At 29.3% G+C, this 11,232-nt stretch overlaps 2 protein-coding genes across 3 annotated transcripts in view; both read left to right on the top strand.

The window, feature by feature from the left end:
* LOC141290669 (ATP-binding cassette sub-family E member 1) overlaps positions 1-1,340 on the top strand; it is an 18,955-nt gene extending 17,615 nt beyond the window's left edge. Inside the window, exon 15 of the mRNA XM_073822771.1 lies at positions 1,311-1,340. Coding sequence (XP_073678872.1) covers positions 1,311-1,340 — 30 coding nt within the window. The remainder of the gene's footprint in view (positions 1-1,310) is intronic.
* LOC141291136 (protein phosphatase methylesterase 1-like) lies at positions 1,312-10,263 on the top strand. Of its 2 annotated transcripts, XM_073823307.1 has the most exons (8): positions 1,312-1,376; positions 1,451-1,580; positions 5,444-5,567; positions 5,710-5,754; positions 5,907-5,971; positions 8,130-8,197; positions 9,943-9,977; positions 10,095-10,263. In XM_073823307.1, exons 1-7 carry the CDS (start codon positions 1,357-1,359, stop codon positions 9,965-9,967), a joined length of 477 nt encoding a protein of 158 aa, XP_073679408.1. In that variant the 5' UTR covers positions 1,312-1,356; the 3' UTR covers positions 9,968-9,977; positions 10,095-10,263. The 2 variants fall into 2 exon arrangements, with proteins under 2 accessions (XP_073679408.1, XP_073679409.1); XM_073823308.1 differs by lacking the exon at positions 9,943-9,977 and having other exon boundaries at positions 10,095-10,261.
* The last annotated feature ends 969 nt before the right edge of the window (positions 10,264-11,232 follow it).

Raw genomic sequence — 11,232 nt, 5'->3', positions numbered from 1 at the left:
GGTTTTAATGTCATGTCATAATTGTAATATTTTGTCATAATTGTTTTATATCATAATTTCAACTTTATCTCATAATTATGACCATAAAAATGCTAGGTTTTAATTTTGTGGTAATTATTATATTTTATATCATAATTATGACTTTTTATCTCGTATAATTATGACTCAGTATGTTAATTTTGACTTCTTATCTAATTTTAACTTTGTGTTATAATCTCAACTTTTTATCTTATAATTATGACTTTTTTCTCATAATTTGTACTTTTTTTATCTCACAGTTACAACTTAGTATGTCAAAACTATCTCTTAATTATGATTTAGTATGCTAGGTTTAAATTTTATGTCATAATTATGATATTTTGTCATTATCTTATAATTTTAACTTTATCTCATAATTATGACTAAGTATGCAAACGTTTCAATTTTGTTGTAATTATAATATTTTATATCATAATTACAACTTTTTATCTCGCATAATTGACTTTTTTTCCAATTTTTTCTTTTTGTATCACAATTACAACTTAGCATGCCAATTTCCACTTTTTATCTCATAATTATGACTTTGTATGTCAATTTAAAATTTTCATCTCATAATTTCTACTTCATGTGTTATAATCTCAATACTTTTTGTCTCACAATTACAATTTAGCATGTCAATTTCAACTTTTTATCTCATAATTATGACTTAGTATGTCAATTTTGACTTTATCTCAGTTATTACTATGCCATAGGTTAAAATATGTCAAAATTTATATTTTATTTCATAACTTTGACTGTTTCAAAATCACACCCAAGAAACTAAATAAACATAAATGAGGTACACTGTTGTTCAAATGTTTAAGGTAGATTTAAAAAAAAAAAAAAAAAAATTAAAACAAGAATTTTTGCTGACCAAGGCTGCATTTATTTAATTAAAAAAATTTAAAAATAAAGTAAAAACATTAAAAATGTGAAATATTATTATAATTTAAAATAGCTATTTTCTATGTAAATATCTGTTCAAATATAATTTATTTCTGTGATCAAAGCTGAATTTTCAGCATCATAATTCCAGTCTTCAGTGTCACATGATCCTTCAGAAATCATTCTAAAAAGCCTATTTACTGCTTAAGAAACATTATCAAGTTTAAAAACAGCTGTTTTTGTGCAAACCGTGCTAGATTTTATTTTTCACAATTCACAGATAAATATTAAATTAAAAAGAACAGCATTTATTTATTGGTGAATATCTCTACTGTCACTTCTGTTTTAGTATTAAAAGTATTAAGTATTAAAACCCCCTCTGACATATGTCTGTTTTCCTGTTGCAGTGTAAAAAGTGGTCAGATCAGAAACCTTGAATCTGCTAAAGTGTCGATGGTGGGACAAGTGAGACGGTAGGATCTGACCTCACACTCTTTCCTGATCATCGCATTAGTATTCAGTGAATGAGAGCACGTGTTTCTCTCAGGTGTGAGGTGGAGGAAGGCGATTCGGCCGAGCCGGTGAGTCCGGTGACTGAGAGCGTGGCCGAGGGTCACGAGGAGTTTTACGACCTCAACTACGTGACGGATAAAGCGGAGAGCAGCACATCAGCAGAGGTAGAGCTCCTCTGATCATTAACATAAACACTGGCAGTCTGAATACATACCATGGTAATACTGTGCTATTCTCTTTGAAATCGCAAGTAAATACCATGGTATATGAATGTGCAATGCTACCTGTATATACATAATTAGTTGTCTTATATATGTGACCCTGGACCACAAAACCAGTCTTAAGTCGCTGGGGTATATTTGTAGCAATAGCCAAAAATACATTGAATGCGTCAAAATTATTGATTTTTCTTTTATGCCAAAAATCATTAGGAAATTAAGTAAAGATCATGTTCCATGAAGATTTTTTGCAAAATTCCTACTATAAATATATCAAAATGTAATTTTTGATTAGTAATATGCATTGTTAAGAACCTAATTTGGACAACTTTAAAGGTGATTTTCTCAGTATTTTGATTTTTTTGCACCCTTAGATTCCAGATTTTCAAATAGATGTATCTCGGCCGAATATTGTCCGATCCTAACAAACCATACACCAATAGAAAGCTTATTTATTGAACTTTCATATGATGCATACATCTCAGTTTTGTAAAATTGAAAATTATGACTGGTTTTGTGGTCCAGGGTCACATATGCACATATATATCACAAATTATTGAAGTATGCAAAATAAAGCAGATGTATGAAAGCCCATTTCTGGCACATTAGAAAAAAACAGTTGAAACTGACATAATCCTCATTCTTACAACATGATCAAAATTCAAATGTAATGACTGTTTAAACTCATCATTTTAGATTTTTTTTTTTTTTTGGTCAGTTTTATTTTATATCTCAATTTTGTCCCTTTAAGGCAAGTCATGTCACTCCCCTGCTGAAAAAGACAGCTAAAACCAGCCTATGCTGGTTGGCTGGTCTTAGCTGGTTTAAGCTGGAAGTAGCTGGTTTAAGCTGGTCTCCCAGCCTGGCCAGGCTGGTCAGGCTGGTTTTAGCTGGTGGTTTCCCAGCCTGACCAGCTAAGACCAGCCTGACCAGCCTGGCCAGGCTGGAAAAATGGCCAAAACCCCTTTAAAACCAGCCAACTAGCCTAGGCTGGTTTTAGCTGTTTTTCTCACCAGGGTCGGCATCCATCTTTGAAACGCTACTCGGGCCGGCAAGTGCAGCTCCTATCTGTTTGAATGGGGAAACATCAAATTCTCCAAAACTGTTCACTAAGCTTACGATTAAATTTCATATTTTAAATCTCCAAAGAATTCCAACAAGAACTGCCTCATAAATATGGTTCCTTGTGCTCCAATAGCGTTAAAAAACACTTATTTTTCCGGCTAAATGAGCATGCACAGTACTGAGCGCACATCTTAAAGCGCCGATTGTTTCTATAGCAACCGGGACTTCTAACTGCAGCTGCAGTGACTTTACTAATCAACGATTGGCTCTTTCACTAAGAAGGCGGGGCTTCGCGGCCATAATGAACGTTGCATTTTTCCCCATTCAAAACAATAGGAGTGACATTCTATAGTCTTTGCTATGACTTAGTATGTCATATTTTTGACTTTTTCTCAATTATGAATTTACACTCTAAATTCAATTAGAATTAAAGTCAGTTTCAATTTTTCAGATTTTGATCTCATAATAACAACTGTCATATAGACTTGGTTTAAATGGTTTACACTATTTTTGGTCAATTAATTTTTTTTATTTCATAATAATCTTATAATTACAACTGTCATAATTTTGACACTATTCTTATTTTTTATTTACTTTTTATATATATTTTGACTATTTCATCGTTGTCATAATTTCATAAATTTATTATGTCATTTGTTTTCTCATAATTACAACTTGGTATGTCATAATATAGACTTTTTCCTCAATTATGACTGTTTCAATTTTTTTAATTCATAATTTCAATTTATCTCAATTTTAACTATAGGTCATATTTTTTTTTACTTTTAATCTTAATTATGACAGTTTACACTATTTTAATCTCATAATTTAGATTTTTTTTGTCCTTATAATTTCAACTATTTCATAAGCAAATAATTTTGTATACAGCAATTTAATTTTGTCAATTTAAATTTTTGAACCGTTTTCCCTTTATTTAAATTTTTTGATCTCATCATTTTTACTTATCTCTATTTCAACTTTACACTCAAATTATTCAATTAAAATGATTAAATGATCAAGTGAAAAAAATTATTATAATTTAAATCTCATAATTGTTTCGTAATTACAACTGCCATAATTCTGACTTAATTATAACTGTTTATACTTTATTTTATCTCGTAATTTTGCCTTCTCAATTTCAACTTTACACTCAATTTAAATTAGTAAATTTCAAATTTTAAATCTCATAATTACAATCTGCCATAATTTTGACTCAATTATAAGTTAACATTTTATTCTTTGTCAATTTCAATTTTTTGATCTCATCATTGTAACTTATTCCAATTTCAACTTCATGTTGTAATTTCGACTTCTCATCTCATAACTAAAACTGTTTAGTCAATTTAGTCTTTAACCTCAGTTTAGATGTTTGTTTTGTCAGTTTCACTATCTCATAATTACAGCTTGGTACATCATCATTTAGACCGTTTCTCAATTTATAACAGTTTACACTATTTTTTGTCAATTAAAAAAAAAAAAATTAAATTTATCTTAATTTCAAGAATATGTCATAATTTTAAATTTTTATCTCATATTTATTACCTTTTACACTCATTATATATATATATATATATATATATATATATATATATATATATATATATATATACATTTAGATTTCGACTTACAGATTTATAATCTCAATTTTTTATCTTATAATTAAGACTTTATCATAATTTTTACTTTTTATTTCACGGTTACGACTTTGTACGTCCAATTTTACTTCAATAGTATGTTAGATTTCAATTTTATGTCATAATTACAAGATTTTATCTCATAATTACAATTTAGTATGTTTATCTAAAAATTACTGTTATGGTTTGTATTTTTTTATTCTAATTAACTTTTTTCATAATTTTGACTTTTTCAAAATCACAGCAAAGAAAGAAAAAAACGTAAAAGAGGTACAATATCATCTATCATACACTATTGTACACATCTCATAATTACAACTTGGTATATCGTTAATTATGACTCAATCTCAATCATGATCTCAATTATGAATAATTATGAATGTTTACACTATTTTTGGGAATTAATTTTTTTTTATTCAATTTCAATTTATCTCAGTTTTAACTTGCCAAAAAGTTGAATTTTTATGTCATGACTGTTTACACTCATAATTTTTTTTTTGTCAGTTTTGATTTTAATCTTAACATTTATCATACTTATACTAAAAATAAATATCATAATTAAGCAATTTTGACTTCAATGACATAATTATGAGATAAAACGTTAATTAAAGTCAATTTTCATCAAAGACATTTTAGACTTTTTAATGTAATACATATTTCTTTGGTAAATCAGTTTTGACTTATTCATATATTAGGACTTGATATGTCAATTTTTTAGTTTTTATGTCATAATTATTTTTTTGGTCACTTTTGCTTTTAATCTCACAATTGTCCTTATAAAGTCTCTCAATATTAAATAATTTTATCCCTAATAACTATACAATTTCGACTTTTGGTTATGACTGGGTATGTCAATTTTTTATTTCATTATGTCATAATCATGACTTTTTAGCTCATATTTTTGACTCCTAATTATGACTGCTATCATAATTATGATCTACTAAAGCATGAATTGTTTCTAATGTGGTGGAATGGCCTTCCATAACAATTGCACATACACCCATATTTAACATTTGTTAACCTTTGACCCTTTCGTGCGCAACTACAAACTGAAGCATGAATCAACAAGCAAGAATAATCAATGTGCATGAGCAAATGTGTGTGTTTCAGCCGTGCAGTGTGTACAGCTGGAGAATCGACCTGTCTAAAGCAGAGAAATACTGGGACGGCTGGTTCAGAGGGATATCGAACCTCTTCCTGTCCTGCAACGTCCCAAAACTCCTACTGCTGGCAGGCAAGAGACACGGACCAATCAAATCAAAGCACTCATCTGAAACAAATCAAATGCATATTAGTCATCTATATCTAAATAATACACAAACAAAACTAAATCACACAGTTCTGTCAGTTTAATGCAAAACGTGTTGTGTGTTCAGGTATTGATCGACTGGACCGAGACCTGACCATTGGACAGATGCAGGGTGAGTCTGATCAATAACTAGATCATGCACTGAGCTGCACAATCATTTAAAACTGACAGAAACACTATCAGCCTATAATCAAGAAAGACTGCGTTTACACCTGAATAATGGAAGAAAAAGTACTATGCTAGTATGCCATTCTCTATTTGCAGGTAAATTCATGATGCAGGTGCTGCCCCCTTGTGGACACGCAGTACATGAGGACACCCCAGATAAAGTAAGAGTATATCTTATGTCCGTTTCTATTCATTTTCTTTCAAGAAATTAATGCTTTTATACAGCAAGGACGCATCAGATTGATCAAAACTGATTTATAGTGTTACAAAATATTTATATTTCAAATAAATGCTGTTCATATGTGAAGCCTAAAAAATAAACTGCATCACCGTTTCCACAAAAATATGAAGTAAATCAGCATATTAGAAGGATTTCTGAAGGATCGTGTGACACTGAAGACTGGAGTGATGATGCTGAAAATTCAGCTTTGCATCACAGAAATAAATTATATTTTTGTAAATAAGTATGATAAAATAAAAAAACTGATATTTTGAATTCCAATAATATTTTACTTTTTTTCTGTATTTTTGATCAAATAAATGGAACTTTGATAAGCATAAGAGACTTCTTTAAAAAATCCAAAATCTTACTGATACCAAACTTTTGAGCGGCAGTGAATAAATATTTATAAAGTTTTTGAACGTTGAGATTTTTAATGTTTTTTTTTTTAAAGAAGTTTCTTTATTTGATCTAAAGTACAGCAAAAACAGTCATTTTAAAAAATATTTTTACTATATATATAATTTTTTTATATATATATTTAACTGTTTTCTATTTGAATATATTTAAAAATTTTATTTATTCCTGTGATTTTAATGCTGAATTTTCAGCATCATTACTCCAGTCTTCAGTGTCACATGATCCTTCAGAAATCATTCTAATATTCTGATTTGCTGCTCAAAGAACTTGTTGAAAACAGCTGAGTTGACTTTTTTGGATGAGTAGAAATTTCAGAAGAACAGCATTTTTTAAAATAATCTTTTGCAACATTATAAATGTCTTTAGCATCACTTTTGATCAATTTAAAACATCCTTGCTAAATAATGTATTCATTTCTATTATTTCTTTATAGTGTATAATGTTACAAAAGCTTTTTATTTCAGATAAATGCTGATCTTCGGATATTTCTATTCATTAAAGAATCCAAAAAATAAAAAATAAACTGCATCACTGTTTCCACAGAAAATATGACGTAAATCAGCATATTAGAAGGATTTCTGAAGGATCGTGTGACACTGAAGACTGGAGTAATGATGCTGAAAATTCAGCTTTGCATCACAGAAATAAATTATATTTTTGTAATAAGTATGATAACATTAAAAAACTGATATTTTGAATTCCAATAATATATTACTTTTTTCTGTATTTTTGATCAAATAAATCGAACTTTGATAAGCATAAGAGACTTCTTTAAAAAATCCAAAATCTTACTGATACCAAACTTTTGAGCGGCAGTGAATAAATATTTATAAAGTTTTTGAACGTTGAGATTTTTAATGTTTTTTTTTTTAAAGAAGTTTCTTTATTTGATCTAAAGTACAGCAAAAACAGTATTTTTTTAAATATTTTTACTATATATATAATTTTTTTTCTATTTGAATATATTTAAAAATTTTATTTATTCCTGTGATTTTAAAGCTGAATTTTCAGCATCATTACTCCAGTCTTCAGTGTCACACGATCCTTCAGAAATCATTCTAATATTCTGATTTGCTGCTCAAAGAACTATTATGTTGAAAACAGCTGAGTTGACTTTTTTGGATGAATAGAAATTTCAGAAGAACAGCATTTTTTTTAAATAATCTTTTGCAACATTATAAATGTCTTTAGCATCACTTTTGATCAATTTAAAACATCCTTGCTAAATAATGTATTCATTTCTATTATTTCTTTATAGTGTATAATGTTACAAAAGCTTTTTATTTCAGATAAATGCTGATCTTCGGATATTTCTATTCATTAAAGAATCCCAAAAAATAAATAATCTGCATCACTGTTTCCACAAACATTTGAAGTAAATCAGCATATTAGAAGGATTTCTGAAGGATCGTGTGACACTGAAGACTGGATTAATGATGCTGAAAATTCAGCTTTGATCACAGCAATAAATTACATTTTATAATATATTCACATAGAAAGCATCTACTTTAAACTAGAAAAATATTTTTTACTGTATTTTTTAAATAAATATGGATAAGTGTCTTGGAACACTCAACATTCACTCATTCTTGTGTATAAATATTAATTATGCACAGATGATTTTGGTATACTTGTTGTAAGTGTTTTAATGCAATACTTACTTTTTGTGCATTTTTCAGGTGGCAGATGCTTTGGCAAGCTTTATGATCAGACACAAATTTGCTGAAGCTCGCAGCGAGCTTAAAAGGTGAGGTAATAACAAATTAGTTTTTTAAAGAAGTCACTTTTGCACTTAGTTGTTCCTAAGTTCAGCAAAAACAGTAACATCTTGAAATATTTTTACTATTTAAAATAAATGTTTTTTATTTGAATATCTGTTCAAACGTAATTTATTTCTGTGATCAAAGCTGAATTTTCAGCATCATTCCTTCAGTCTTCAGTGTCACATGATCCTTCAGAAATCATTCTAATATGCTGATTTGCTGTTTAACAAACATTTATTATTATAATGATGATCAATATTTAAAACAGTTGAGTACATTTTTTCAAGATTCTTTGATGAATAGAAATATCTGAAGATCAGCATTTATCTGAAATAAAAAAAACTTTGTAACATACACTCTACCATTCAAAAGCTTAGAGTCTGTATATTTTTTGGGGAAAGAAATTATAGAAATTAATACTTTTATTTAGCAAGGATGCTTTAAAATTGATCAAAAGTGATGATAAAGACATTTATAATGTTGCAAATGATTCTTCTTCTAATAATAATTTTTTTGAGCAGCAAATCAGAATATTAGAATGATTTCTGTTGGATCATGTGACACTGAAGACTGGAGTAATGATGCTGAATATTCAGCTTTAAAATCACAGGAATAAATTAAATGTAAAATATATTCAAATAGAAAACAGTCATTTTAAATAGAAAAAATATTTTCACATTTTACTGTTTTTGCTGTATTTTGATCTCTCTCTCTCTCTCTATATATATATGTATGTGTGTGTGTGTGTGTGTGTGTGTGTGTGTGTGTGTGTGTGTGTGTGTGTGTGTGTGTGTGTGTGTGTTTTGCCACTCAAAAGTTTGGGATCAGTAAGATTTTAATTTTATTTGATGCTTATTAAAGTTCCATTTATTTCATCAAAAATACTGAAAAAAGCAATATTATGAAATATTATTGCAATTCAAAATAACAGTTTTTATTTTTAATATACTTTAAAATATTACTTTTGTGATGCAAAGCTGAGTTTCCATCTGCTGTTAATCAGTGTTGATCAGTGTCACATGATCCTTCAGAAATCATTCTAATATGCTGATTTATTACTTTCATTATCAATGTTGGAAACTGCTTAATGTTGCAATGTTGTGCGGCTTAATATTTTCTTGGAACCTGTGATACTTTTTTCAGGATCTTTGATCAATAAAAGGTTAAAAAGAACAGCATTGATTCAAAATAGAAATGTTTTCTCACAAAATAAGTCTTTACTTTTATCAATTGAACACATTCTTGCTGAAAAAAAGGTATTAATTTATAAAGAGAGAAAGAAAGGAAAAATTACTGATCCCAAACTTTCCTTTTTGTCTCTGACAAATGTTTTATTGATCAAAGAGTGCTGAAAAAGCATCACAGGTTTAAAAAAATATATATTAATAAATCAGCATATTAGAATGATTTCTGAAGGATCATGTGTCACTGAAAACTAGAGTAATGATGCTGAAAATTCAGCTATCTTTTAAAGTATATTAACATAGAAAACCACTTTTAAATTGCATTAACGTTACACAATATTACTTTTTTTTCTGTATTTTTAATCAAATAAACAGCCTTGATGAGCAGAAGTGTCTTTAAAAAGCATTAAAAATCTTACTGATCCTACACTTTTGAATGGCAGTATATATGCATGTATATAAAGGAGTTAAAAGGACTCATTCTGCTGCAGTTTGAGCACGTCAAACATTATTACAGAAACTGCATGTCATTCTCTCTCTCTCAGTTCCTCATACCCGTTCATGCGGTGAACATATGAGAGTGAGTGACATTATCGTTTCTCATCTGCACAGTAGTTTGTTTGTATTGCAACTCTTTCTATCCTGTCTGTGTTCAAACATGCAAACTGAACTAAAGGTCTAATGTTTTGTCCCTCAGATAAAGCGGAAGACCATGAGGAACGAGCCTGAAACCTCCACCAGATCAACACATCCTTCACATCCAGCAAAAACATGTTACGTTTGCCATTAATCCAGGAATTGTTTCAACTGTCACTGAGTTTAGAATAAAGATTTGAATTCATCATTCAAATGTGTCGGAATTTCCAGTTTAAATAAGAAACATTCAAATATTTAAATGAGACGGAATCATGGGACATCATCTGAAGCAAGAGACATGAAACACTTTGTAAATGAGAAAAACAATGTCTAGCCCCAAAAAACTTACATTAAAATTTATTAATATTTAAAGCACAGTCTGACCGAAACACGTGCAAAATACTGAGCATGAAATGGAACAAACCTCTACTGTGTGTGTGTGTGTGTGTGTGTGTGTGAATATACAAACGTGTGACCGAACTCAGAATCTCCGAAACTCGAAACGAAATCCAACCTCTAAATACATAAAGTGCATGATGGAAAAAACTTGGCAATTAAGGAGAAAACTGGACAAAAGTATTGTCTATTTACAATATACAGTCAAACGAGGAAGAACGAGATACAGATTTAAAGGAACAGTGCACCTGGAAAAGATCATTTACTCACCCTCATGTCTTTCCATGACTTTGTTTTTCCAAAAAACATCTGAAACATAGTGTAGTGCACAAGTAACATGAACTTTTTTTTTTTTTTTTTTTTTTACAAAAGAAAGAAAAAAGAATAATAGAGAGATTTGGGAATGACCCGAGGGTGAATAAACAGTAACAGAAATTTTAGGGGTGAACTATGACTTTAAAGCTACAGTTCACCCAAAACAAGTTTGCTGAAAATGTGCTCCCCCTCAGACCATCCAAGATGTAGATGAGTTCGTTTCATCATCAGATTTGGAGAAATGTAGCATTGCATCACTTGCTCACCATTGGATGTGAATGGGTGCCGTCAGAATGAGAGTCCAAACAGCTGATAAAAACATTACAATAATCCACAAGTAATCCACACCACTACAGTATATCAATTAACATCTTGAGAAACCAAAAGCTTTGTGTTTGTAAGAAACAAATCTGTCATTAAGATGTTTTTAACTAAAATATGATTCCATAATAATATTTCCTTCAGTGAAAAAGTAATTATATTTCCAT

This window comes from Garra rufa, chromosome 18 (assembly GCF_049309525.1).
Source record: "Garra rufa chromosome 18, GarRuf1.0, whole genome shotgun sequence".
Classification (NCBI taxonomy): Eukaryota; Metazoa; Chordata; class Actinopteri; order Cypriniformes; family Cyprinidae; genus Garra; species Garra rufa.
This window is presented reverse-complemented; position numbering and strand designations above follow the sequence as displayed.

Excerpts from the sequence above, each read along its gene's own strand:
- LOC141291136 (XM_073823307.1), top strand. The coding sequence starts at position 1,357 with ATGGTGGGACAAGTGAGACG. Across the intron at positions 5,568-5,709 it reads AAAACTCCTACTGCTGGCAG|GTATTGATCGACTGGACCGA; the intron begins GCAAGAGACACG and ends TTGTGTGTTCAG. Across the intron at positions 5,755-5,906 it reads GACCATTGGACAGATGCAGG|GTAAATTCATGATGCAGGTG; the intron begins GTGAGTCTGATC and ends CTCTATTTGCAG.